The sequence below is a fragment of the Manis javanica genome, chromosome 8, assembly GCF_040802235.1.
Source record: "Manis javanica isolate MJ-LG chromosome 8, MJ_LKY, whole genome shotgun sequence".
Lineage (NCBI taxonomy): Eukaryota > Metazoa > Chordata > Mammalia > Pholidota > Manidae > Manis > Manis javanica.
Genome location: NC_133163.1, coordinates 28,487,983 through 28,514,476, shown reverse-complemented (window position 1 = coordinate 28,514,476; position 26,494 = coordinate 28,487,983). Strand labels below are relative to the sequence as shown.

General features: G+C 41.5%; 1 protein-coding gene across 5 annotated transcripts in view; it reads right to left on the bottom strand.

Annotated features, from left to right (window-relative positions):
• The window catches only part of ZFYVE1 (zinc finger FYVE-type containing 1), a 45,949-nt gene that overhangs the window by 5,569 nt on the left and 13,886 nt on the right, over positions 1-26,494 (bottom strand). For 3 of the 5 annotated variants that reach the window (XR_012133763.1, XM_036996850.2, XM_036996911.2), the window contains exons 3-9: positions 20,849-21,353; positions 16,916-17,130; positions 16,191-16,325; positions 4,591-4,697; positions 2,176-2,284; positions 1,461-1,558; positions 1,254-1,371 (exon numbers count right to left, since the gene is read on the bottom strand). Coding sequence is in view for 4 of the 5 variants with exons in the window: in XM_036996850.2 (XP_036852745.2) it covers positions 1,254-1,371; positions 1,461-1,558; positions 2,176-2,284; positions 4,591-4,697; positions 16,191-16,325; positions 16,916-17,130; positions 20,849-21,353 (1,287 nt within the window). In the remaining variant the exon portion in view is untranslated. The remainder of the gene's footprint in view (positions 1-1,253; positions 1,372-1,460; positions 1,559-2,175; positions 2,285-4,590; positions 4,698-16,190; positions 16,326-16,915; positions 17,131-20,848; positions 21,354-26,494) is intronic. The other 2 variants (XM_017676563.3, XM_017676564.3) reach the window with 1 other exon arrangement.

Genomic DNA, 26,494 nt, shown 5'->3' with positions numbered 1-26,494 from the left:
GTTGACATTAATAATGAGTAAGTGAACAACAGATGAAGAGGAGGCTGTGTATTCCATAATCCCAAGGACTATGAGGAATGCAGCCAAAAAATTAACTATAATATTACTCTTATCTTAGAATATAAACTATACTACCATAGAAATAGCAGCTTTTATAAGAATTTTTTTTAGCAGATCTAAAACAAAAGACATTAGTTATAAAGGCCTAGTGAGAAAAGTTACACTAGTTCAAGGCTACATTAACTGCTTGGGACAGGACAGTCTGAACCATCATGCCAGGGGGATGGGCTCCGGAATTGAGACCCTACCACGGTAACAAATTTCAGTGGGGCTGGAAACTGGGAAGAAGACCAGAACAGGGAAACCTTTATCCTTATGGCATCAGTAGGCTCCAGGAAGGCTCAAAGGTGGAGCTGTAGGCGGGCCTGTTAGGCTGACTGGTGCCTTTAGGGATCATCAGCCCAGGGACCACCACCAAGTACAAGTCCCTTAGAGAAAAATCACTTAACCATTTTCCCATAAAAGGAAAAGGTTTTGGAAATGTTGTGATTTATGGGTAATCCCAAGTATAAATTGTGGTTTAATGCAGAATGAAAAAACCAAAAACCACATCACTGACTCATAAACATTTTTTCCCTAATGTACTGAATTTAAAAGTCAAATTAAAAAGCAGTAAGGGTCAATAGTAATCTCACTTCTTAGAATATACTTCAACTAAGTTTCCCAAAACAAAAAAAGTCCTTTCTTACATAAAGATAGTCACTATAGCATTTTCTTTGATAATAAAAAAAGTCATAAACAGCATGAATTTTCTAAAAGGGAATGGGGAAATCAAGCTGTAACATGAGAGAATATTGCATAGTGACCACAAATGAGAATTACAAAAACTGGAAGCAATGTGGAAATAAAAAACAAAATTGTGGGATGAGGTAAAAGGTAAATGGCACATCATTTATAATTACATTTATACAAACATACATGTATATGGAAAATGAGACTATGAAAAATGAAGTTTTATTTCCTAAGGCCATATAATTATAGATCAATTATTAAAGCTGTGTTTCTAATATTTATGCAAGAAGAAATGAAAATAATTAAGAGTCTAAAACAGGAAAGGCATTCCAGATGAGACCTCCTGAAACCACCAGTATATTGAAATTCACGGCTAACCATAACTCTAAACAAGTTCCACTTTTCCACACACATGAATAACTGAACGATACAAAAAGAAAAATAAATACAACAGCTCTTACTCCAGGCCACACATGTACAATCTCTGTCCGCACCACCGTATCCACAGGATCTTGGTTTCCAAACCAGTACTGCCGGCTCCGATAGACCACGCCACAGTTCGGACATTCAATCACATACCTACAGGGAGACAAATAGGTACTGTTACCCAGCCAGGTGCCTGGGGAGACAAACACCAAATAACCCTCAGCTACATCATTTAAACTCACCCAGACCAGGCATATTTTGCAAGACCCATCCAGGGGGAGTCAGTAGAAGCAGATGTCTTGGGCACTACGCTGACCTCCTTGCCTCTCTCGTAGCAGGCCTGCAACATGGAACACTGCCAACTCCTCTGTACACCAGACCCCATGGTCTCTTCACATCCCTGTCCAGCCCCACTCCTCTGCAAACCCTACCAGCTGAGGGTTTACAGACCCTAGAGTTAGCACATCGTAAGTTCTTCCTCTAAAGAAGCCAGTGTGTTGAATGATGGTGGACTGAATATGTACCCATCCCAGGCCCGAAAACAGAGCTGTAAATTACACCCGTCACAAGACGGGAAATCAATAAAAACTGGACTGCTGAAGAGCACTTCTGCTCCCAAAAAGAATGAAAGCCAAAGTACATGACTTTTGCATAAAGCTCAGCACAGGGGGAAATGGAAGGCAGCACAATAAGGGGTGAGGGAGGGATAGTGAGGGGAAAAAAAGAGAAAGGAAAAGAAGAAAGAAAAAAAAAGGAGAAAGAAAGATACAAACAAACCAAGGCATCCCAGCAACACAGACTCATGAGTTCTTCTGGTCAGAACCAGGGAGAAGGTCCAGAGACAGTCTGTCTGAGTATCTCTGGGATGCAGTGAAGGATAGCCATAGCCAGTCTTTCTAAAAGAAGCGTGGGGCCAGCAGCCAGCTGCTGGAACAGGGAGAAGCTCAGAGGACTCACCTTGCAGGTATAAACTCGGTTGTCATACTGGTGGGAGTATCTGCAGCGGCTCTTGGCTTCATGAGGGACTCCTTCTTTCCCGTGATTCATGCTGTTCTTACACCCAGCCCTGAGGGAAGCCCAAAGCTGACAGTGAGGCAGCTAAAGAGCCAATGCCACGTACACGGAGAATTCTGACCCTGAGCCAGACACGGGGTCAAAACCAGACCTTGGTTATTTACTGGGTGGGACCTAAATACTGGGCACAGAGAGGGCCATTTGTCTCAGAAACTCACATGCCTCTCATACAGCAACCAACAGCACTGCAAAGGCACAGCAACGATCACCCTTGTATGAGGAGAAAGGGGGAAGGGGAAATCTTTTTGGAGAAACCACCTGGCCCCTCACTAGGGCTGGAGGAGCCAAAAGGCACCACCCTGACAAGACATGAAAGCTGAATGGCTCTGGGGAAGCTCAAAAACCCAAACAGCATGAAATGGGAAGTTTAACCAGTACAGGTTGCCAAGATGAAAAACAAAAATCAACCCCAAAATTTGGCAATGCATTAAGAGGGGGTTGTACTTCAACAAGAAAACCTTTCAAATGAACAGCGAGCTTTGCCACCCCAACAATGCAAGAACAGAGATCAGGACTTCAGAATGATAGAGGGAAAGTTCTGGAAACCCTGGTGAGGCTCAGGATGCAAAAGCAATTGTCCAACAGAGCCTAAACCCCATGAGTTGGGCTCATGGGGCAAGCAAAAAGGAAGGTTAAGTCACACTGGCAACTAACATCTGTCTTTCCTCTCCAAAATAATCCTTAGTTCTCCCCAGCCCAGACTGTATCATCCAAGAGCCAATTATTTTTTACAAACTCAGAGCCAAGGTGTTCAGTGCCCAGCAAATGGCCTACAGGGTTTAATGCAAAAAGGACATTTGTAACAGAAAAGGGTCAGGTGTCCTCTATGTGGGCAAATGTGGAGGACACAGGCAGTGGTCCTGATGTGAGCAAAGACAATTCAGTGGTGAAGGGGGGAGGGGTGTTTATGGGACATGGAGACTGCAATCTGACCCTGGCCTCTACCAGACAAGGCACCAGACTGATTTGATAGCCATCAACTCAAATTAATCCAGTGATCCTCAAAGTGTGGTCCCCAACCAGCAACATCACCATCATCTGAGCACTTACCAGAAATACAAATTCTCAGGCCCTACATCAGACCTACTAAATCAGAGATAAGGCCCAACGATCTGTTCTAATGTGTCCTTCAGGTTTTTCTGATGCGTGCTAAAACCTGAGAATCACTGCTCTGATCCCCCTTGTCTTCTCTGAGGGTTTCAGCCCCAGATAAGTTCACTGTGGATTGGATCAGACTGAGAAATGACAACAGAACATTCTTGGGGTAAAAAGGGTTTATACCCAGCTTTATTCTCATGGCAGTAGGTTGAGCGCTAGAACCATGTCTGCATCCAGCAGTGTGCGGGTCTGTAATCCACGTCCAGCTCTGCCTACAGCCAGAGAACCGGGCAGAGCTCTTTATATAGTGACTCAGTCAATAATAGCTCATTGCCAACGGGTGTGGGAACATTAGCCTAGCAGTAGGCCACTCATCATCAAATAGTTTAGGGTCAGGTGAGGATGCTGGCCATAGGAACTTTCATTTTCCCCACACCCCTGTAATGAAGTGTGCACTTCATGGGCCAGCAGCACCCAGGAGCTTGTTAGAAATACAGCATCTCACCAAGACCTGTTGATTCAGAATCTACATTTTAACAAAACCCCAAGGTACTGCATAGACAGATAAAAGTTGAGCAGCACTGCCCTACCTCAGCTCAAGCTACGCATTCAGATCATCTGAGGAGCTTTGAAATACACCAATGCCGAGGCCCCACCCCAGATCTGGTAAGTGAGAATCCTTGGACAGAGGTGAGGCCCAGGCCTCCATAATTGTGAAAGCTCCCTCAGTAATTCTAATGTGCTCTAAGCATTTGCCCTCTGAGTGAAAGGAATCATCTAGGACTGACACTCACCACTGTGCTCTGCACACACTGGGCTGCCAAATATTGATTGAATAAGTGGGGTGACTACTATTGAAAGCTCTGGTAGAGGAATATAGGAAAAATAGGCAATGGAAAGATTTCTGCAGTAAAAACTGCCCAAACCAGAAGCCAAATTCACATTTAAACAATATTGGAACCTTCAGGAGATTTCTTCAAAACCATGTGTCTTGGAGTCCCCTGCAATCTCAAAGTGTGGTCCCCCAATCACCAGGATTACCTGGGAACTTGTCAGAAATACCATCTCGGGCCCCACCCCATCCTTAAATCAGAATCTGTAATTTAGCCAGACCCCAGGTGATTTTCATGCATGCTGAAGTCTGAGAAGCACCATGCAAGTCTCTTTACCCAAGCTGGGGAGATGGCTGGCCTCACTTACCCACAGCTGAGGCACAAGGAGGAGCAGGTGAAGTACTCATCTGGAAAAAAGGAGCTCTGTGCCATCTGGTCATCGGGGATCTCTCCACTGAAGCGGTCGCTCAGTGCCTGAGAAAGGAAGGCGGCACGTGAAGGCACTTGGCAGCTGCTTTACAAGCTCCACAGCTGGAAGAGGGAACCCAATGACTTCTGCTCCCACCCTTGACCTTCTTGGCCCCACCTGCACCAGTCCTCACCACAGGAAACCTCAGAAAGAACCAGCCCTTTTCCCAAAAGGTCAGAAATAAGCCAAGCTACTGTTCTCTCCTAATTACCTTGGAGGTTATAAACTCCTCACACATTCAGTCATTCATTCAAAACCACCACACATATTGACTAGTGCCCACTTCATCTTTGTGAAGCTGGGAACAAGAAGCTAAGAATCAAGAAGGTGGCTCGTCTTTAAGGCAAAAGGAGGCAGAGTTGAGAAGTGTGCTGGGAGCTTCCTGGGCTTCTTTGCTCATTTGGAGTTTAAGAAGCCACAGAACTACCTCAATGTAAAAGAAAAGACATCAGCCAAAAAACAAAGTGTTTGGCAGCCTTTCATCAACTACAGTAACCTAAAAGATGGCAAATGGCCAAAATAAATGTCAAGAGAAAAGATAAAGTATTTGCAGAAATAAACAAAATTTCATGTTGAAAGACAGCTTCCATTTCTAATCCTCTGTTTTCACTCACTATTTTATATTGAAAGTATTCTTCAGGCCGATTTTTTCCCTGCCAGGCCCTTAGCCATATGCAGTGGAAAAAGTTATATACAAAATGGGCTCTCCAGTCTTTAAAAACCAAATGCATGCAGTTCCAAGCTTTTAATTTTCATCTCCCATTCTGAGGCAGCCAGGCACTATTCAGGGGAAAAGAGGGAAAAGTAGACTCAGCAAAAGACAAGATGTTAGTTCCTTCAGTAAAAAGACAAAAGGAATTTTAAGATGACTTTGGAAAAAAGGGCAGATTAGGTTCTAGGGTTGGCAAGCTCTGAAGGGAATTTCACTCAATGAGAACATATTTGTTAAAGTTCCTTTTCCTTTTCCAATAAAGCATTAATTCCATAAGCTGCAAACTCAAGTGTTTATCAAGGCACCTGAAAGCAATGTGGAGTCAGGTCAGGTTGTAAGATAAGAGCAGTGGTAAGGAACATGTAAACAGAGGGTGCGTGACTCCAGAGGCACGTTCAGACTCAGCATGTGCAAGGATAACGCATGCAGGTCCAATAAAACACCATCTGCCAGCGGTGGCCAACCTCATGGCAACCTTTGTCTTAGACCAAAAAGAAAAGGTCTGACAAATAATGAGAAGTTTGGTCCTCTTTTCATATTTTGTAAAGAGTAACTTAGGGGAAACACTGATTTTGAGAAAGAATATAAATGAATATACCTATAAATACTAACGAGAATAGGTGAGGAGAATCACTCACTAGCCTACAACATCCTGGTGAGAGGATATAAGACCCTCTCACCTCTCCAACTTCTAAATGAGACTGACCCTTCAGAGACTTTTTTGATTTCACTTTTTCCACAAAACCCTCCCACCATACTCTGCCTTCTCTTAATACCTATTGTACTCAACCCCTGAACGATGATGCAAAGCTGTGAGCTCGTTGTATGTACCTTACCTCCCAGACTTTATAAATCATAAAACACTGTGAAAGAAGCTTCCTACCTTTGTGTGCTTCTCTAATTCACAGCAAAGGTCCTAACAAGTACTCAGCTAGGGCCTCTGGAACGGAGCGCCCCAACACCAGCTCCCCGGCACAGACCAACCCCTGCCCTCCCCTCCTCACCTTGGCCCTGCCTCTGCACCAGGCTTCATTCCAGGCCCACAGGCCCTCTCAAATTTAAGACCAACTGCTCCCTGATGGGCCAAGCTACTGACAACTCTTTAAGACTCTATTTCTCCAAAAAATATATGCATAACCCTCTGGGGCTAGCTGGTGAGAAAAGAGAGCATTATCTTCCTAATGCATCAATTTACTGAAGGATTAGAGGAGGAAGTTATTTCTACATAAAAAAACAAACATGGACATAGTATGAAACCAAATGGAAAATTTGCATACATAAAGCAAGAGACACTCCCCACCCCCGCAAAGCTATTTCAGCTTGTGGTTGGCAACTTTGCACTGTGCCTCCATTTCCTAGTCTATAAAATGGGGGTGCTAGCAGTATCTTCCTCAGTAGAGGTTTTCATGGATTACACTGTGAAAAGCAAGTTACCCATAGAGAGCACTTGGCATAGGCAGAAGGTATAGAAAACATAAGCTTCCATTATTGATATCATTTCCATTGTTTTTTTATACTGACAATTCTTTTTTCTTCCTTAGATACCCTTACTACCTAATCCAGGAAATGCAAGGGATATAAGAACCTCTCACCCTGCCATGATAGCTCACTGGTCTCCATGCTGCTTGCATTTGTTGGTGAATATTTAGCTGCAAAAAGATGCTTTTGTAGCTAATGAGGTAAAAGAGATATTAAAAAAAAGAGGAGATAACGGGGAGAACAGTATAGCACAGAGAAGGGACATAGTGGATCTCTGGCAACTTGCTGCACTGATGGACAGTGACTGCACTGGGGTATGGGTGGGGACTTGATAATATGGGTAAATGTAGTAACCACATTGTTTTTTCATGTGAAACCTTCATAAGAGTGTATATTAATCATACCTTAATAAAAAATTTTTTTAAAAAAGAGGAGATAACTAAGGAATGTAGAAGACACTAAAGAGGTAAATGCAAAATCAAAGAAGAGCATTTTTAGGCCCAGAGCTTTTCTTTTGAACAGGTAATTGAAAGGATAACCTAAGTTCTACTTTTCTATAGGAAAAATAGTATCAAATTTAATGAAAGTTCGACATCCAGGGCCTGCCTCCTACCTCCCTACCTTTGCGAGCTCCCTGCCAGCACCATGCTCAGGAAGGCCCTCCTCCTCTCCACCTGGGTGCACCCTAGCTGTGACTTTCCACACGCTACACCAGGAATTCACTGCTTACTCAGAGTCAACCACCAATTCAGATTTCATCATTGTCCTAGAATCAACCAACAACCAGGAGTCAGCTACTGACCTAGAGTCAGCCCATAACCTAGTCAACCACTGCCCTACATTTGGCCACTGAGGTAGTGCTGGCAGAGAACCTAGAGTCAACCACTGCTCTAGAGCCAGCCACTGACCTAGACTTAGCCAGTAACCTAGAGTCAATCACTGCTCTAGCCTTGGCCACTAGCCTAGAGTCAGCCCTGGCCAAGAGCTGTCCAATAACCTACAGTCACCCAGTGCTCTAGAGTCAGCCATTGACCTAGAGCTGGCCAATGATGTCGAGTTGGCCATTGCCCTAGAACTCATTCGTGATGTAGAATCGACCACTGACATGTATTTGGAGGACACACAGCCTTTTAAGTTGTCTACTCATGTGGAATCAAACACTGGCAGCTTTGAGAAACAAGCTACACAAGCAATATCACTGTTGCTTATACCAAAGAGCTCATGACTGGAACACCAGATAAGCCCACCTCCACCCCCCCACCACCAATGGGAAGCAATGAGTTTGTCCCAGTGTTTGTTTAAAGTGAAGCAGATTTTCCATTAGCTGTGACCATCACTGTGCTATCTACAACTTTCTAAGAAGATTCTGTGCTCCTGAACAAGGTTGCCATTCCATTTTAGAAGACTGAATAGTTGTAAAAGACTACTGAACATGGACATATGATGTCTCCAGCTGATTAGAGTGGCAGGAATGTACCCAGACAGAGGAGGGGACTTTCTTAACCATGACCCATTTAATATGAATTCAATAAATGTTCACTTGAAAAAAAAATTAGAATTGAAAAAAAAATTAGACTTCAACAACTGGGTTGAATATCGAATGCCTCTCCCCAGTAAATATAAAAAATGGAGCCCAGTAATAATGACAGTATAAGGTTCTTTATGTTCCAAACCCAAGGGCTCTCATTCACTTCTCCAAAAATTCTTCAGAAAAATGGGGGTCATTCTAAGATCTTGAGCCTTGTCATTATAAACACTCTGTAGCCTGATTCCCATAATACATATGCCCACAGAACCTCCATTGTTGCTGTGCTAGACAAATTAACTGTTGGCATATGTTGGACAAGGCAACAGTAAGGTCTTATGACATCAGAAAGACAACTCATAGACAGCCTAGCCTCATCATTTCAGACTGGCCCCCATCCTGTCAAATGCTATTAACACAAGCAGCAGCTCACTGCTCTCACAAGTCACTGAAGAGCTGGCACTTAGTAATGAATCAGACCTTGACAAGCTTCAGAAAGATTTATATGATTCAGGAATATGGGAATATAACAGCAACTGTTAAAAAAAATTGACATTAGTGTGTTTTAGATACAAGGGTAAGGAAAATCTGTCCTCCTTCCTCTATAGCCTGATTGTTCCTTTCCAGTGTAGACACTACCACCTACTCTATATACTTTATCTTTCAAAAATTCCAAACGTCACATTATTCCAGAGTTTCTTGGGCTCTCCTCCTCACTGAGCTCACAAAGCTGTGAGAGACAGGCAGGAAGGAACCACTCCTGAGAAAGCCTGGGAAAGCATTTGAGGCAAGTCTGGAAGGTTGCCTGGAGACCAGATGATCTTGAACTTTAGTTGCCTTGGCAACAGTATGGCTTTTTTCTATTGAACCTGTATGGTTAGCCCCAGTCATCAAGCACCAGGGGTGAATATTCTGATTCAAAAGGAGATGCTTATGTAATCACTGATGCCACCCCCAAGAAAATATAATAACTTTGTAAACATTTAAGAGATGCTTCTTGTTGGGATAGAATTGCAAAGTCAAAGTTCTATATTTAGAGCTCAGAGGCTAAAAAAGGTTTTATATGAACTCAACTCTAAAACAGTTCTCTCCATTATTCAGAACAGACAATAATTAATTTAATTAATCATTACTGTAAATACAGACAATAATTAATTCAATATTCAAATCCCTTACTTGGTAGTGACGCACATGACGTAGGTAGGTGAGTATCTCTTTAAACAGATTTACCTGTTCAATAAAGGTATGCTCTGCTGGTATCTGAGCTGTTGCTATCATGGAACCTGAACAGGGAAGCACTGGTCAAGAAGTGGGAAATAATGAAGCTGGAAAAAAGGAACTAGGGCCTGGACCATGAAGAATGGCAGGCAGAGTGCTCAGGTCACAGGATAAACAGGGAACATATGGGCAAGCCCCTAGACACAGAGTGACTGCAAATCTCTTACACAAACACATACATATTCTACAGACTCTTCCACATTTTTCATTATTCATATTTCCTGTTCAATAATGAACACAAAAAGCAGCACTTGGCTCCCTTTGAGTCCAACAGTGCTACATCAATAAAAAGAAACTCATAAATAAGATGCAGCAAATAACTTTTAAAAAGTATGTAATGGCATTTTAAAAATAAGGTATGTATTATGTACTAATATAGAAAGATAACCAAGATGCATAATTACATGAAAAAAGCCAAGCTGTAAAGTATTGTGAATGCTATGATCCCATTTATGATAGAAAAAAGATTTGTGTGTGTGTGTGTGTGTGTGTGTGTGTGTGTGTGTGTACATACGCTTATACAGCATTGAAAATAAATTTCTAGACACATACACAAGAAACTTACTAAAAATGTTTATCTGAAGAATATGAAGAAAATATGGTAAAGGAGAAAAGGATTTCATTCTCTATGCTCCTGTTTATTTAGGAGAAAAAATATATACATTATACACATATACTTACATATGCACTTACGTAGCACTGAAAGTTTCTAGAAGCACATACAGAAAGTATTAACGATTATCATGGACTGAGGGGGAGAGGAAAAAAGGGGACTTGACTCATACCTTACAAGGTTCTGTACTATTTGGCTTACCAAGAACACACTGCTTTTATAATGATTTTTTTCTAACTAAAATAACCAAACACTCAAATTCAGCTTAAGGGAATGCCTGTTCACAAGGCAACTGGCAATATGTATCAGGAACCTTTAAAGATGGGCATAACCTCTGACCTTCCTAGAAGTGGAGTAACTGTTGAGAAGGAATATAGTATAGGGTTAAAAGTACAGATTATCTGGTTCAATTTCTCCATCACTTACGAGATGTGTTATCTCAGGCAAATTAATTAATCTCTCTGTGCCTCTGTATTGAGTTGGTATCACCTTTAAATAAAATACTTCATGTGCAATGCAGAGCAAAGTACATGGCATATATACAGTAAGCACTCCATAAAGGCTGGCCAGTAGTAGGAGTGGAAGTTATAATGCTATAATGCATCCAAAGGAAATAGGCAAAATGTGGACAACAGTTTTAAATACACAGAAAACATAATAAGGAAAAATGGAAACCACTATTAAAATAAGAGCAGAATTCCTAAATGTAAAAAATGACCCATCCACATAAATGAAAAGCATGCAGCTATTTAAAAAACATGCTTTCACAGAGTATGTCATAGAGTATTTCATGGCATGGAAAAATTGCGAGGCTTCAGTGTTCCATGAAAAGAGGAAAATATATATAACTGCATGTGCATACATCATGACCCAATTCTCTTTAAAACAAGTAGCAAAGAATCATATAATACTACAGTTTATTTATCTGTTTTTTTGCTCTTACAAAAAATGTTGCTATTAACATCCTCACATGGGTCTCTTGTGTTCCTGTGGAAGTTTCTTTTAAGGCAAATTCCTAGAAATATTATGGCTAAAATATGTATTATGCATATCTTCACCTATACTAGGTATTTCCAAACTGCCTTTCAAAGTGGTTATACTAATTTTGACTTTAACTGGCAGTTTCTAAGAGTTTACATTGCTTCATATCCTTTTGACATTTCATTGCCAGGCTTTTCAATGTTTGTCCTTGAGTGGTTGCGGTTTTCATTTTCATTTCTTAAATTACTAGCGAGTTGAGGTTTCTTTATTTGTGCATCCCAGTTTTGATGGCCTCTTACGTGATTTGTTTCCACTTTCTCAAAAGGTTTATGTATTTTTTTCTCACAATATTATTCCTGTATAGTTTATCTAAAATAAAGAGGAAATCAAGTAGAAAAAAAAAGTCAGATAAATCATATTAGAATATATCCCTAGCCTTCTCAAAGTGTTAGCTTAGTGAGGCATTAAGAGACTGGACAAGGTAAAGAATACCAGAAAGAGAAACACTGGAAACCAGGAGGGCACGTGAGGTATTTTGGTACTGATAACTTAATCTGTTTATCTGTTTATGCCCATCCTCACTCTTTTGTTCCCAAAAAGATTCAAGACTACTTGTACAAATAAAGAACATAAAACAAAATAAAGAGAAGAATAGACAGCCATTATATTATACACTGCTATGAATTATAAAGACTTCCCTCTATTGGGTCAATTTGCCTAATTCAGACCTTAAAGGTGGCTTTCTAGAATTACAATGAAAATCAGAGAATTAACTTTAAAGAAATGAGGTAAAGACAAAACAACTCAAAAAGACAAAAACTCTTCTTTCAAAGATCTGAGTAAGTTACAAGAACACAAGTGTCTTGGTAGAGCCCCAAACACATCCTATCAGTTAACTCCTTGCCTGGGACAGAAGCAGCAGGTCCCACAGCTCAGCACAGCACAACCCAACTTCAGAGTAGAAAATACAGGGTGGGTCCAGGCAAAACTCTGAGGACTCCAGTTAGCAAGAATCATCAGAACTCCAGCAGACCACGCTCATCTGAATCACAGAAACCTCAAGAATCATATCACCTCAGAAGAATACAGTGTGACTATTTTTCTCAAAAGTGCCTAATAAACTGGCTTCAAGTAGGACACCCAAGACTCCTGGGGGCAAAGTCCCTGAGCACTGATTACTGCTTGCAGCACTCAGTGTCCATGATGGCTTATTTAATAGTAAGCTGGGTTAGCTTTGAGGAAAACCTAGGGAACTCTATAACCCAGCCGATGGTCTAGTTGTCAAAATTCATGTCAATCAGATTTACAGCTCTTTGTGTAACACTGTATGAACCCAGCCTCTTTGGAGAACGCTTGCTTACTTGGGTGTAAACTTCCACGGTGACTACCCTTGAACCATTACAAAGACATTAGCCAGCACATCTAAGCACACTTTAGCCTCATATTCTAATTAGAAGTAATGTATTTCATGAACTATTCAAACATAATCATTTTTCTTCTTGCTATTATCCACAATGTTTAACACTTGCTGAACATTTACTATATACTTTGTCTCTTAAAATGTGTTGTTCTCATTTAATCCACTTCAATTTCTTTTTTTATTTTTTATTTTTGCTATCATTAATCTACAATTACATGAAGAACATTATGTTTACCAGGCTCCCCCTCCTCACCAAGTCCGCCCCCCACACCCCACTACAGTCACCGTCCATCAGCGTAGCAAGATGCTGTATAATCACCACCTGTCTGTCTTCTCTGTATTGTACAGCCCTCCCTGTACACCCCCACAACACTATACATGCTAATCGTGCCCCGTTTCTTTTTCCCCGCCCTTATCCCTCCCTTCCCACCCATCATCCCCAGTTCCTTTCCCTTCGGTAACTGTTAGTCCATTCTTGGGTTCTGTGAATCTGCTGCTGTTTTGTTCTTTTTTTTAATTCAGTTTTTCTTTTGTTCTTATACTCCACAGATGAGTGAAATCATTTGGTATTTGTTTTTCTCCGCTTGCCTTATTTCACTGAGCATAATACCCTCTAGCTCCATCCATGTTGTTGCAAATGGTAGGATTTGTTTTCTTCTTATGGCTGAATAATATTCCATTATATATATGTACCACATCTTTATCCATTCATCTACTGATGGACACTTAGGTTGCTTCCATTTCTTGGCTACTGTAAATAGTGCTGCGATAAACATAGGGGTGCATCTATCTTTTTCAAACTGGGCTGCTGCATTCTTAGGGTAAATTCCTAGAAGTGGAATTCCTGGGACAAATGGTATTTCTATTTTGAGCATTTTGAGGAACCTCCATACTGCTTTCCACAATGGTTGAACTAATTTACATTCCCACCAGCACTGTAGGAGGGTTCCCCTTTCTCCACAACCTCGCCAACATTTGTTGTTGTTTGTCTTTTGGATGGTAGCCATCCTTACTGGTGTGAGGTGATATCTCATTGTGGTTTTAATTTGCTTTTCTCTGATGACAAGTGATGTTTTCAAGGAGCATCTTTTCATGTGTCTGTTGGCCATCTGAATTTCTTCTTTAGAGAACTGTCTATTCAGCTCCTCTGCCCATTTTTTAATTGAATTATTTGCTTTTTGTTTGTTGAGGTGTGTGAGCTCTTTATATATTTTGGATGTCAACCCTTTATCGGATCTGTCATTTATGAATATATTCTCCCATACTGTGGGATACCTTTTTGTTCTATTGATGGTGTCCTTTGCTGTACAGAAGCTTTTCAGCTTGATATAGTCCCACTTGTTCATTTTTGCTTTTGTTTCCCTTGCCCGGGGAGATATGTTCAAGAAGAGGTCACTCATGTTTATGTCTAAGAGATTTTTGCCTATGTTTTTTTCTAAGAGTTTTATGGTTTCATGACTTACGTTCAAGTCTTTGATCCATTTTGAATTTACTTTTGTGTATGGAGTTAGACAGTGACCCAGTTTCCTTCTCTTACATCCACTTCAATTTCATTAGGAACATTCTACTTTTACCCTTATTTTACAGATGAGGAAAAGTTTGAAGAGGTACTCTAAGGGCAAAGAGTGTTGTCTGTCCTGTTCTCCACTGTATTTCCAGCCCCTCAAACTCTACCCAGCACACAGATGTGCTCATTTATTTGTTGACTGAACAAATAAACTAATTTCCCAAGACCAAGCAGCTGGTGAGCGGCAGAACTGGGATTCCAACATAATTCTGTCTGACTTGAGTGGGCCGAGGAAGTGCTTTCTTTGCCCAGTGCATGACAGGACATCAAAATTTCACTGAGACTATCTTACCAATTATAAAATATCAAGTTTCAATCATCAGTAATACTTTAAGTCAATTTTCAAATACCCCATTCTGTTCCCTCCACTGCACTTTCCAGTGATTTCTTGCCTGTTCATGGCTATAATAACTAGGAATGGGAAAGCAGTGTAGGAGTGAGGTGCTATTATTTAAAAGAGTGATGTCTCCACCAACCCAGATACTTAAGAGGCATAAGATGGTAATAATACAGAAGGGACAACAGACTAATCCTCAAGGTCCCCAGCACCTGTCACGGCTAAAGGACCACCAAGGGGGTGGATCTGTTCCAAGGAAGTAAGCTTCATCCATGAGGACAGGGAAAACAATATGGAGAAGAGAAAGGTGCTTTATAACAGGATTATTATTATTACTGTATCATTGGAACAATACATTGATACTGCTGCTGGGAGACATAAGAAAAACAATTCACCTGATTTTAAGGGATAAAGATACAATGCTCAGAGATGTTTCCCAAAGTTTGGCCTTACTCCACTGGTTATACAAGATGAACTTCAGGGGGCACAGGACATGACTACAGGAAATACACTGAGTAACACAGAATTCCACAGTAGGAATTACTCCAGTTTCAACTCTTTTTCAAAATTTCTATTTCAATGGGAGAATATATTCATAAACACCTCATCTGATAAGGGGTTAACATCCAAAATATATAAAAACTCATATGCCTCAACACCCAAAAAAAAAAAGAACCTGATCAAAAAATGGGCAGAGGAGCTGAACAGACACTTCTCCAAAGAAGAAATAGCACATGGCCAACAGGCACATGAAAAGATGTTCATTGCTAATCATCAGGGAAATGCAAATTAAAGCCACAATGAGATACCACCACGTGCCACTTAGAATGGACACTACCCAAAAGACAAGAAATAACAAATGCTGGCAGCGGTGCAGAGAAATAGGAACCCTCCTACACTGTTGGTGGGACTGCAAATTGATGCAACTGCCATGGAAAGCAGTATGGAGGTTCCTCAAAAAACTAAAAATAGAAATCCCATTTGACCCAGTAATACTGAAGAAAATAAAATCCCTGAGTCGAAAAGATATATGCACTGTTTGCAACAGCCAAGATATGGAAGCAACCTAGGTGTCCATGAATAGATGAATGAATAATGATGTAGTACATATACACAATGGAATATTATTCAGCCATAAAAAGAAATCCTGCCATTTGCAACAACATGGATGGATCTAGGGGGTATTACGCTCAGTGAACTAAGCCAGGTGGAGAACAACAAATATCATATGATTTCACTTATTTGTGGAATACAAAAACAAAGCAAAACAGAAGGAACAAAATAGCATTAGACTCATAGACACTGAGAAGTGACTAGTGGTTACCAAGGGGGAGGGGAGTGGGTGGCGGTAGGGGAAGGGGAAGGGGACTGTTGAGCCACTGTGATGTACATTTGATAAAATAAAAAAAGAAAAGAAAAAAAATTTCTATCTCAAAACAGACTCTATTAAGGCAAAAGTCTCACTTAGGAAATAGTTTATCATCTCCTGAACCTCTTCAGAACAATAATAAAAATAATAGAGAAAAATTAAGGCCCCATCTCAGAACCTTCTGTGAGTAACAGTCTCTAGCAAGGAAATATGTTACTTGTTGAGTGGCAGGACAGTCTTCCTGGTCATGAGAAGGAGCTCTAGAGTAAACCAGCCAGGGTTTATGCCTGCTGCCACTTGGTAAACTGTGTGTAACCAATTGCTTCATCTTTCTGTGCCTCAGTTTCTTCATCTGCAAAACGAGGATGGTAGTACTTAAGAAGGTGACACAAGGATTAAATGAACAACTCCATATATAGTCCTCTGAACTTGAGTACATAATAAACAGCAATTATTGTTACCATGTGCCTGTTTTTGTTTGTCTTAGCAAATGCCTACCTGTGATTATAGTTTTCCATTTACAGTGATAAAAAGTTGCCTTCTTGAATAAGTTAATTTGGTTTAAAAAAAAAATAGGTGAGTCTTTCTAAAGGAAAGCACAAAGGCTGTCCAGATAAATGAGCCTCAACATAGGGTTAACTCACCCAGGCTGGGCCATACCACCCAGAAATGACTGCTTTCCTATTCCCTAAAAGCCTAGTTTTTCTCCAAGATGAGAGAACCTGTCACTTTTTAACTATCATCCAAGAGTCCTCTGTACTCGTGCTCTTAGCAAGATGCAGTCACTAGACAGGTGCAAACTCCACAAGTGTACTTCCTTCTCTTAGACCCTCTCTTTGCAGCCCAGGTTTCCAATCACAGGCACCAATAAAAGCTGGAGAACTGAGTGTTCTCGCCACCTGCTGGTACCCCATTGAGGACTCAGGGCAGGAGCCAACTGACCTTCAGGGCTTTGAAGATGACGCCCGGGTGCCGGGGAGAACGGGTAGTGTTGTTCTCTAGCTGCTGCTCCAAAGCACGCCGGAGCCCAGAGAAGTCTGTGGGGGGATTGTAAGTCCTCGTTCCCTTGTAGTGAATGGAACTGAAGGCTTCAGGGAAGCGGCCCAGTTTCCGGAACCGGTCCTGGATGAGCTTCTCTGGTACCTCTGAGGGATGATCTGGACAAGCAGAAACAGGTACATGAACCTTGCTTTTAAAAGTAACACATAACCTGACTCCATATATATATAAATTACATAGACAGGCAGAACTAACCTATGCTGTTGGAATTCAGGTTACCCTGGCCCAAAAGGGAGCATGAGCCAGGCTTCCAGGAAGTGGGTGCTGGTGTCTCACGACCTGGTCCTGAGTGCACAGGTACATCCAGGCTACAAACACCCATCACGTTACTATGCTTTTGATATGAGGTGTGCTTTTCTGTAGGTATATTATACTTCAAGGAAGTCTTTTCTTAAAAATCTGCTTGTAAAAAAATCTAAACATGTCAAAGTATAAAAGGACAGAAATGTATGTCCTCTATTTCCTCCTACTCCCCAAAGGTAACTGCAGTTCAGTGTTTATCCTTTCAGACTTTGTCTACACACTTAGCAACAGATACATGCAAACTGCTTTTATCACTTAATAACATACTCTAAGTATCTGTCCCTGTCATAATACACTCAGAGAAGTTCCTTATTCTTTTTAACAGCCACACAGTCTTCCATCCTATGGGCAGAATTAACCATTTAAATAAATAGCTACTTTGAAAATGCTGGACTTACGCTGGTGAAGCTATAGACAAATGAGGGTATTTACCTCCCCATGGTTTCACCAACATTTATCCAAAAATCTGGGGAGTGGTAGTACAAATCAACCCAATAAATATTTCAGAGCTAAGAATTGGAAGGACTTTAAAAATTTTTCTTTAATACTTAACAACAATAAAATCACTCCAATTAACAATGGAGATACAGCTTATATAAGCTCAACTTTAAAGGTATAGTCATCAAAGAGAAGAAGCCAGAATTCTACAGTTAGTCCCTAAACCATCTCCTCCTGAACTTTTCCTGTGCAGTCACTTCTGAAGGAAGGATCCAGGAGCAGGGGAGGCCCATCAGTGAGTGATTCTCGCAGAGCCACATGGAGCCAGGCGCACCACCTTCACTTCCTCCCAACATCATCTCATGGCTTGTCCCGGATGATTATGGGAGCTTGGTCCTGCTCAGCTCATTTGTAAAACAGAGACAAGTCTTTGGCCAAGTAACTCCCACCTAGAAATCCTCTATCCAGAAAAGGAACAGGATTTGAGACAGAGAAAACTCTAATTGTCAATTTGTCCACAATGCAGGGACTTCTCCTTCTACCCTGCACAAACTCTGGCTCCCTTGGTTCCATCTCAGGACTTCAAGAAGCAGCAATGGTATTCCAGAAATAGCTCTGGGTTTAGGAGCTAGAAGATCTTGTTCTGAACCTCAATTGTGCAACTGACTAGCTGGGACCTTATCAGTGGCACAACTTAAGCTCTCCGAGTTCAGTTTCTTTATCTGTAAAATGGGGCTGCTATTGACTGGGCTAAATAGCAACGATAGAGTAATTAGCATTTATTTTTTAAAAAATCAAGACAGAAAAGACCACCTAGTATAGTACATGGCACAAGGCAAAAAAGTTATTTTTGAAAGGCTGGTTACTTCAAAATCCTGAACTGAAAATTAAACCTTTACCCACCAAAGTTGTAAAGATCTAGAGTGGCATTAAAAAGTTGATCACAGGAGGCACCCTCAAGTTAGCATTCTGCAGTTAAGAGTCACTTGCTAATGAATTTCTTCTTCCATTCTGGAACAGTTAGATTTCTCATTTTCCCACTAGACCCGGGCCCTTCAGATTCTAACTCCTTAATATGGACCCAGTCTGTCCTTCTCTCCTACTGCCACTACTCTGTTTCAGGCCCTATCACTTGTATGGTGATAACCTCCTGGCTGGTCTCCCTGACTCCAGCATGCTTCTCTAGTTCACCCTGCAACAGGCACCTTTTTGCAAACATAAATCTGAAGATGTAACTCCCTGCTTAAAAGCCTTCAGGGGCTCCTGTCATATCTGAGAACTGATCAAGGCCTTCCATCATCTGATTCCCTAAGTATCTCAACCATACAATCTATGCTTCAGACATTTTACTCATTTATGCATTCAGCAAACATCTGATGAGAGCCTACATTGTTTCAAGCACTTATCCAGGCTCTTTGGACACAATGAGTAAGATAAGCAAGGCTCCTGCATTCATGGAGTTCCCATTTGAGTGAGAAAAGACCAAAAAAAGTAAACATACAGGGTGATTTCCAAGAGCTGCAGGTGCTCCAATGCAAACGAACTGATTAATGTAACAAGAGTGTGACCACTTGTGTATAAGAGAGGCCCCTTTAGGGGGACAGTCAGAAAAGGCTCCAAGGGAGTTGAATCTAAAAAAAATATGGCTAGTTGGGGAAGAGTGTTCTAGCCAGGCAGAGTAGCATATGCAAAGGTGGGAACCGAGAAAAGGCTGGCATGGCTAGTGGAGGGAGTGTACACTTGTCATGTGAGCACACACATGGAACGGGGAAGGGAGGAGGGGGTAACTGGAGAAGGAGTTCAGAGACATGGGCAGGAGTGAACACCACAATTAGGAGTTCAGGTTTTATTCCGACATACTGGAAAGCCATTGACAGGTTGTAAGCAGAAGTATGACATCATCTAAGTTATAAATTAAGCTTGTAAAAAGATCACTCTGGATGCTCTGTGAGGATGCATTGAAGGGGGCTAGAACGGAAATCAGGAAATTGTTGCAGGATCACCTGTAGTTCCTGGTCACAAATTGCTCCTTCAAACCACCAGAGGTCTGCTCTTCCTAAAGTATCCTTGCTCCCCCTGCCACCCATTACCAAGTCTTCGGAGTTCAAATTTCGGCCTCCTCAGGTGGTACAAAGTGTCCCTCTTCTGCACTCCTATATCCACTACAGAACAGAACACACGTGGTCTCCCTAAATAGTCTGTGAGCTATTCGAGGGTGGGAAGTGTTTTTCTCCAGCTCGGTGCCCCAGTGCTCAGTACATGACACTGTGCACGTAATTAATGTGGTTGCTGAATGAACAGGTAAATGGTGAAACTGTTTTAGGGCCAACACTACTCTACCCACTTGCATCCAGTTACTGTTGCGGCAGCAGCTCCCTCCTCCTTCCACTTAGGTGTTGACCCCGCTTCCTATTTCTCTAGGAAAACAGAAACAGTAAGACAATTTCTACACACACCCATCACATCTACCTCCTTCCCTCGCCCATGCACCTACTCTAGCTTCTCGCCTGTGTTATGGATGACTGTCCATGCTCCTAAATAGGCCAGCCCTTCCATTTGTGTATCATCCCAACTGTTCCTGCTCCATCTCTTATATCTGCATCATTTCTCTTCTTATGAATCATTCCCATCAGTACACAGACATTTGCAATACCTCATCTGACATTTTGAAAAGGGAAAATTCCTTAAATTCTTAAATTCGCACATTAGACTCTACCTTTCATTCCATTTGTCTGCTTCCCTTTATTGAACTCTTTGAAGGAGTTGAATATACTCACTGCTTTAACTCTTCTCCCCCTATTCTCTCTTGATCCCACTCTGATCAGGCTTTCATGCCCACTATCCCTGGGAAACAGGTCTTATCCAGATCACCAAGGACCTCTAGACTGTCAAAGCCACTCAGCTGACTTTGACATGGCTGACCCCTCCACCCTTCCTGCACCACTTCCTTAGGTCTTGCCCAGGCAGAAATTTTTCTGGGCAATCCACCACCACCAGGTTGCCACTGCAGCCTAGTGGCTGCCTCCCTGAAGGTACCCAAGAAGGTCCATCTGACACAGCACCCTGTCTACTCACCAGAGCCCAGCAGCTGAGTGTGCACAGTCTCATGGAAAATGATAACAGCAGGGCCCAGGGTGGACAAGGGGACATCCAGGCCACAGCGGGCAGTGGTAGCCTTGAGCTCCTTGGTGAAGTGCTTGAGATAAGCTTCTGAGGCATCCCCAAGGAACTTGAAGAGGTCATTGTGCAGCCGGTCTGCATGAGTTCGATAGATGACGAGGTCTGAGATGGCCAGAACCTTAAGCAGCAGCCGTGTTCTCTGGCTTAGATTCACCGTAGCCCCCAGTAGCCCTTCTGTGTCTATCACTGCTACTTTGTGGACTGGGTCGTAGGCGGCCCACACTCCCACAGTGCAGGACTCCTGGGCAGGGGAGGTTTTGAAGACTTCACGGCCATAAAAGAAAGTATGATTGAGAGTATGAGACTTTCCATCACCAGTATTTCCGAAAATGGAAACCACCTTCAGATGCTGATCAGGTTTGCAGTCCAAATTCTTAATAAAGTCCTCTTCATTTTTTACCTTCAAAAAAAGAGATAATGAAATATAGAAACTGCAAAACAGCTAAACCACCTCCAAGAAGAGCATGTGCTTCCCAGGGTCAAGGTGCTTAACTGATTTATCAAGGTGGCAAGGAAAAGAAGTTCCAGGGTAACAGCCTCCCACCCAGCCCCTACCACCAGAGCAAACATCTAACAGGAACTTTTAAAGCCTCAGTCAATGTAAGAACTTTGTGGTCATGGAAAAGCTAAAACGACAAAACTCTTAGAAAAAGAGATGAGCAAACCTTTGTGACCTTGGACTAGGCAATGGTTTCTTAGATATGACACCAAAAGCAATATAACAAAAGAAAAAGTAGATAAACCAGACTTCATCAAAATTAAAAACTTTTATTCTGCAAAGGATGCATTGAAGACAGTGAAAAGACATCCTAAAGAATAGGAGAAAGTATTTACAAATAATATATGATAAGGGACTAGTGGTCCAGAATACATAAAACCTCTTATAACTCAAAAAGGAAAAAAAACCACTAATATTAACCCCCAAATTTCAACAGACATTTCTCCAAAGAAAATATGCAAATAACCAATAAGCACATAAAAAAATGCTCAACAACACAGTCATCACGGAAATGCAAATCAAAACCACAATGAGGTATCACTTCACACCCACAGGGATGACTACGATCAAAAAGATAGTAAATGCTGGTGACGATATGGAAAGGCTGGAACACTCACTCACTGCTGGTAAGAGTGTAAAATGGCACAACCACTCTGGAAAACAGAATGGCAACTTCTCAACAAGTTAAACGTACAGTTACCATGTGTCTCATTATCCCATTCTTAGGTATATACCCAAGAGAACTGAAAACATATGTCCATACAAAACCTGAACATATTCATAGCAGCATTATCTATTAATAGCCAAAAGCTGAGGACAACCCACATGGTCTATCGACTAATGAATAAACAAAACATGGTATATCCAAACAATAGAATATTATTCAACCATAAAAAGGAATAAAATACTGATGCATGCTACAACATGGATGAACCTTGAAACCATTAAGCTAAAAGACGCCAGACACAAAATGCTAAGTATTCTATGATTCCATTTATATAAAATGTCTACAACAGGCAAATTCACAGAGACAGAAAGTATATCAGTGGTTCAAGAGGCTGGTGGAATAGGGAATGACTGTTAAAGAGACAGGGTTCCTGTTTGGGGTGATGAAAATATTTTGAATTAGTTGTTAAGTGTTGCCCAACTTTGTGAATACACTTAAAATACAGAATTGTACACTTTAAGAGAATGAAACATATAGTATGTGAATTACATCACAATAAAGCTGTTGTGGAAAAAAAACACAAAAACTTATTGATCAACTTCACTCATCCATAATTCCTCTCTTTGCAATTTATAGAACAATATAAGGAACAATTTAAAGTCCTTATAAAATGTCAGTCCAGGAAGGAAGAGACCTGGTACCAGTGAGATCCCAGACTGGAGCTCCAGAAAGATGCTCGGGGCTCTTATTCCCAGAATACAGAACCCTATGGTCAAAGCTCCTAATCCACACAGGCAATGCTCTACTCCAGCTAAGAGTGATGAACCACTACACTAGAATCTTCCAGCCGTAACAGAAAACACACCATCCTGATTCTTAAGTCTGCTGGTCTGATAAGGAGCAGTTAAAAGACATGTAGACAGACCACTGGATGTGATAATACGACAAGCCCTCATTTCCCATAACCTCATCAAGATAGTAAATCACTCATTACTAATAACTTCATTAGTATTATATTAATAGCCTTAATGTTAATGATAATGCTAATAATTTACTGAATGCCTACTGCAGCGACAGGGTCCTTCACTAGACCAATGAGGGCAGAACCACGCCTATCTTATCTTTACATTCCTAGCACTTGGAACACAACTTGGCATGTAGGAGCTCAATATCTAGTTATCAAATGAGTGAATGAATGAATGAATGCCAGGCACCTTGTTAGGTACTTTAATCACTTTTCTCCACCCTGGACATCTTCCTAGGGTCTAACATATGCAACATTTGATAAACTTAGTAAGGGCTCACTGATCTTCCAGACAACAGAGAGGAACAAGAAGTTATACAAAACAGCCCATTTTTGGACCAGTGTCACTCAGCCAGCCTGGTTCCAAGCTGTTAAGTTGGCTGCAAGATAAACAAAACAAAAGCTCCATAAACCCCAACCAGCAAGGAGTCAGCTAAGGTCAGGGTGCTAGCTGCAAGAGCCATCTACCTTTTCAAATGATCTCTGGGAAGACCACCAGGCCTAGGGACTTTCCCATGGAAATTTACTTTGTCATCAATCTGCTAGCCCACAAAATGGCCACTGATTTCCAGGATATGCAAGAGAGGGCACCAGAAAAGGGACACAGGGGAACCAGAGGATCAAATGTCTCAAGATTCACATTACGTACCCACCAAATGCTGCACATATTATATATAAATAAACCTGTTTGGGATGAGAATAAAACACTCCCTGTCAGCATTTGGGGATCTTATTTTGGCACATGGTGTCCTGGGGTATGTCATATATGTTCGTGTGTTGGGCATATCCATCTGAGTGCAGTTCAAAGAATTCTGGGCAGGGGAGTTCAAAGTCTTAGGCTGGTTTCCCTACTGACAAGCCCTGGATAATCATTTAACATGCAACAACTGCATTTTTTTCACATGTAAAATGAAGATATAACTATCTTTGTCTCCCTTGACTGGGTAGTGGTTGCCAATCAAATAAACAGATAAATGAGAAAATGCCTGGCAACTGACACCGTGCTTTGTGTTTCCTTCTGCCTTTCACACTATTTTACTCCCTGTTGAACAACTCAATTCATCCTTAACCTGTACGCATTTTCCCCTGAACCAGAGAGGAGAGAACAGCCTAGGCCTAGGTGGCAGCAAGACTGGTTTTCAGTCAGGAGAAGAAAAAGTAAAGAAAAAGATAGGAAGAGCTGCTCTGATGAGTGAAGGCAGGCGCCAGAAGGGAACAAGGCTCCTGTTCTACTTGTTCTGCCTGTTTGCAATCAAAGATCCCACTTTTCTCCATTCCTGGAATGAAAGAAGCTATATGACTCTGAGCCCTGCCAGTTGGCCACCCAACCCAGCTCTACATGTCTGAAGTGATCCCTGGCCCTTACGCAATAGCAAAAGCAGGGCAACACCAAAGCTACCATTCCCCAACTTGTGCCTTCGATCCTCCCCCAGCTTGCCAGACCATTTCTTGGACCTCACACAAATCAGAAACACCCAAATTCCACTCCACACTTTGCCACTGGGTGGCCCTGGAAAAGTTACTCAACTGTTGAAGCTGCAGGGAAATGAGGTAATAACAGATGCTACAACTCGTAGGGATACTGAGGGCTAAATGAGAGAAAGCACATAAAGAGCTTAGCACACAGCCTGGCACACAGTAAGCATGTGATAAATATTACCCATTATCATTTAAAGAGCAGCCCACTGGGAGAAGGTCCAGGTGCAGAGAAGCAGCAGATGGGCTTGCCCTGCTTGTTGCCCAGAAGCTGCTCATTCAGGGACTAAGTCAGCGATGTGATGAAATCTAAACTGACTCTGCCTAAAAATGAGAGCTCTCACTGCCTGTTTTTGATAACTCCTTTCCTCTCTAATCAAAACAACATATAATTATTAATACTAACTTTAGAGCCAATTCTTAGTTAAGTGGCCATCTAATGTCCTATCAATCTTTAAAAAACCAAACAGTACACCTCTCTCTACCTCTATCTCATCCATAAAGTTTTTCACTTTGAATAGAGTTCTGAATGGAGTTGCTAAAATGAAGTAACAGTACTCAGTGAATTCTAGGTGCTCCAATTTAGAATTCAGAGCAGTTTAGGACAGGGAAACATGTCCAGCAGTCAACCTCTGACCTAGCAGGCAATGGGAATGATGACAGTCTCCCTTAAGAAATTCCTTCTTATACAGTCGCAGGGGGGCCATCAGGTGAGAAATTGGGGATCAACAGAGGTGAGGCTTAGAACCTCACCCCCTGTTTTGAGAGAAATCTGCATCCGTGGATGTTTTGTTGCCCTTGTCTAGCTTGGATTAATACTTAGTCTATAGGCACACACCTGATCATCTACATTTGCCCTCTTACAGCACTAAATTATGTTTTCTACCTTTATCTTGCATCTACCTACCACTTCTGCATTTTATTTAAAAAAATAATAATAAGAGAGAAATGTGGGATTCACAAATAAATCAAGTATAAAAATCAAACGAATAATCATATCTGACTTGATTGTTTATAGTTCATGATGTGTGATCAAAACCGAAAGTTTCTGTGATATGACTGCCCTTGCACTGTTCACCATGTAAGAACTTATTCACTATGTAAGAACTTGTTCACCATGTAAGAACTTGTTTGTTATGCTTCAGAAGATTGGAGACTGTTGAGAATTAGGCTTGAGGTTGATTAATGATTGTGCATTGAGTCCACTGAGTCCCCTATACAGAATTTTATTGTTGTTAACAACCATTTGATCAATAAATATGAGAGATGACCTCTCAAAAAAAAAAAAATTCCTTCTTAGCTTTCAGAAAACCATTCCAGGAAAACTGACCACAGGGGCTTTGTTCTGAGGAGGCCTGGGATGGGAAAAGCAAGAGATGGGGAAGGAACTGCAGTGAACAGCCTTGGAAGGAGAAACCAACACACACAAACTCCTGATGTGAAACCCCAAAGACACTCAGAAAACATTCCAAAGGAAAGTGGCTCAGCACTGAGGTTCTTTCAGTTCTGTCCTCCCCGGATGAAAAGGATCTAATTTGTCCAACTGTAATCAAACAGTCCTCTAAAATTTTATGAAGGTATTCCCTGTGGTGGAGAGCAAAAATCAGCTTCTTCCCCAAGGCAGTGGCAAGAGCTAAGGGGAAAAGCTTGGATGCTCGGAATCACAGTCTAACGCTTATGATAAACCTCACCTCACCCCCAGGACAAAAAAGATTATTTTCTACCTGTCCACTGAGATGCCAAAACTAGCCTAAGTCAATAGCTATTCCCCAAATAAAGTTTCTACTAATTACTTTTACATGTTGATTTCTGGTTTATTTTGCTTTCACTCGTTTTTGGTTGCGGTCAGAGAAAAAGAGAGAGACCAAAGAAACC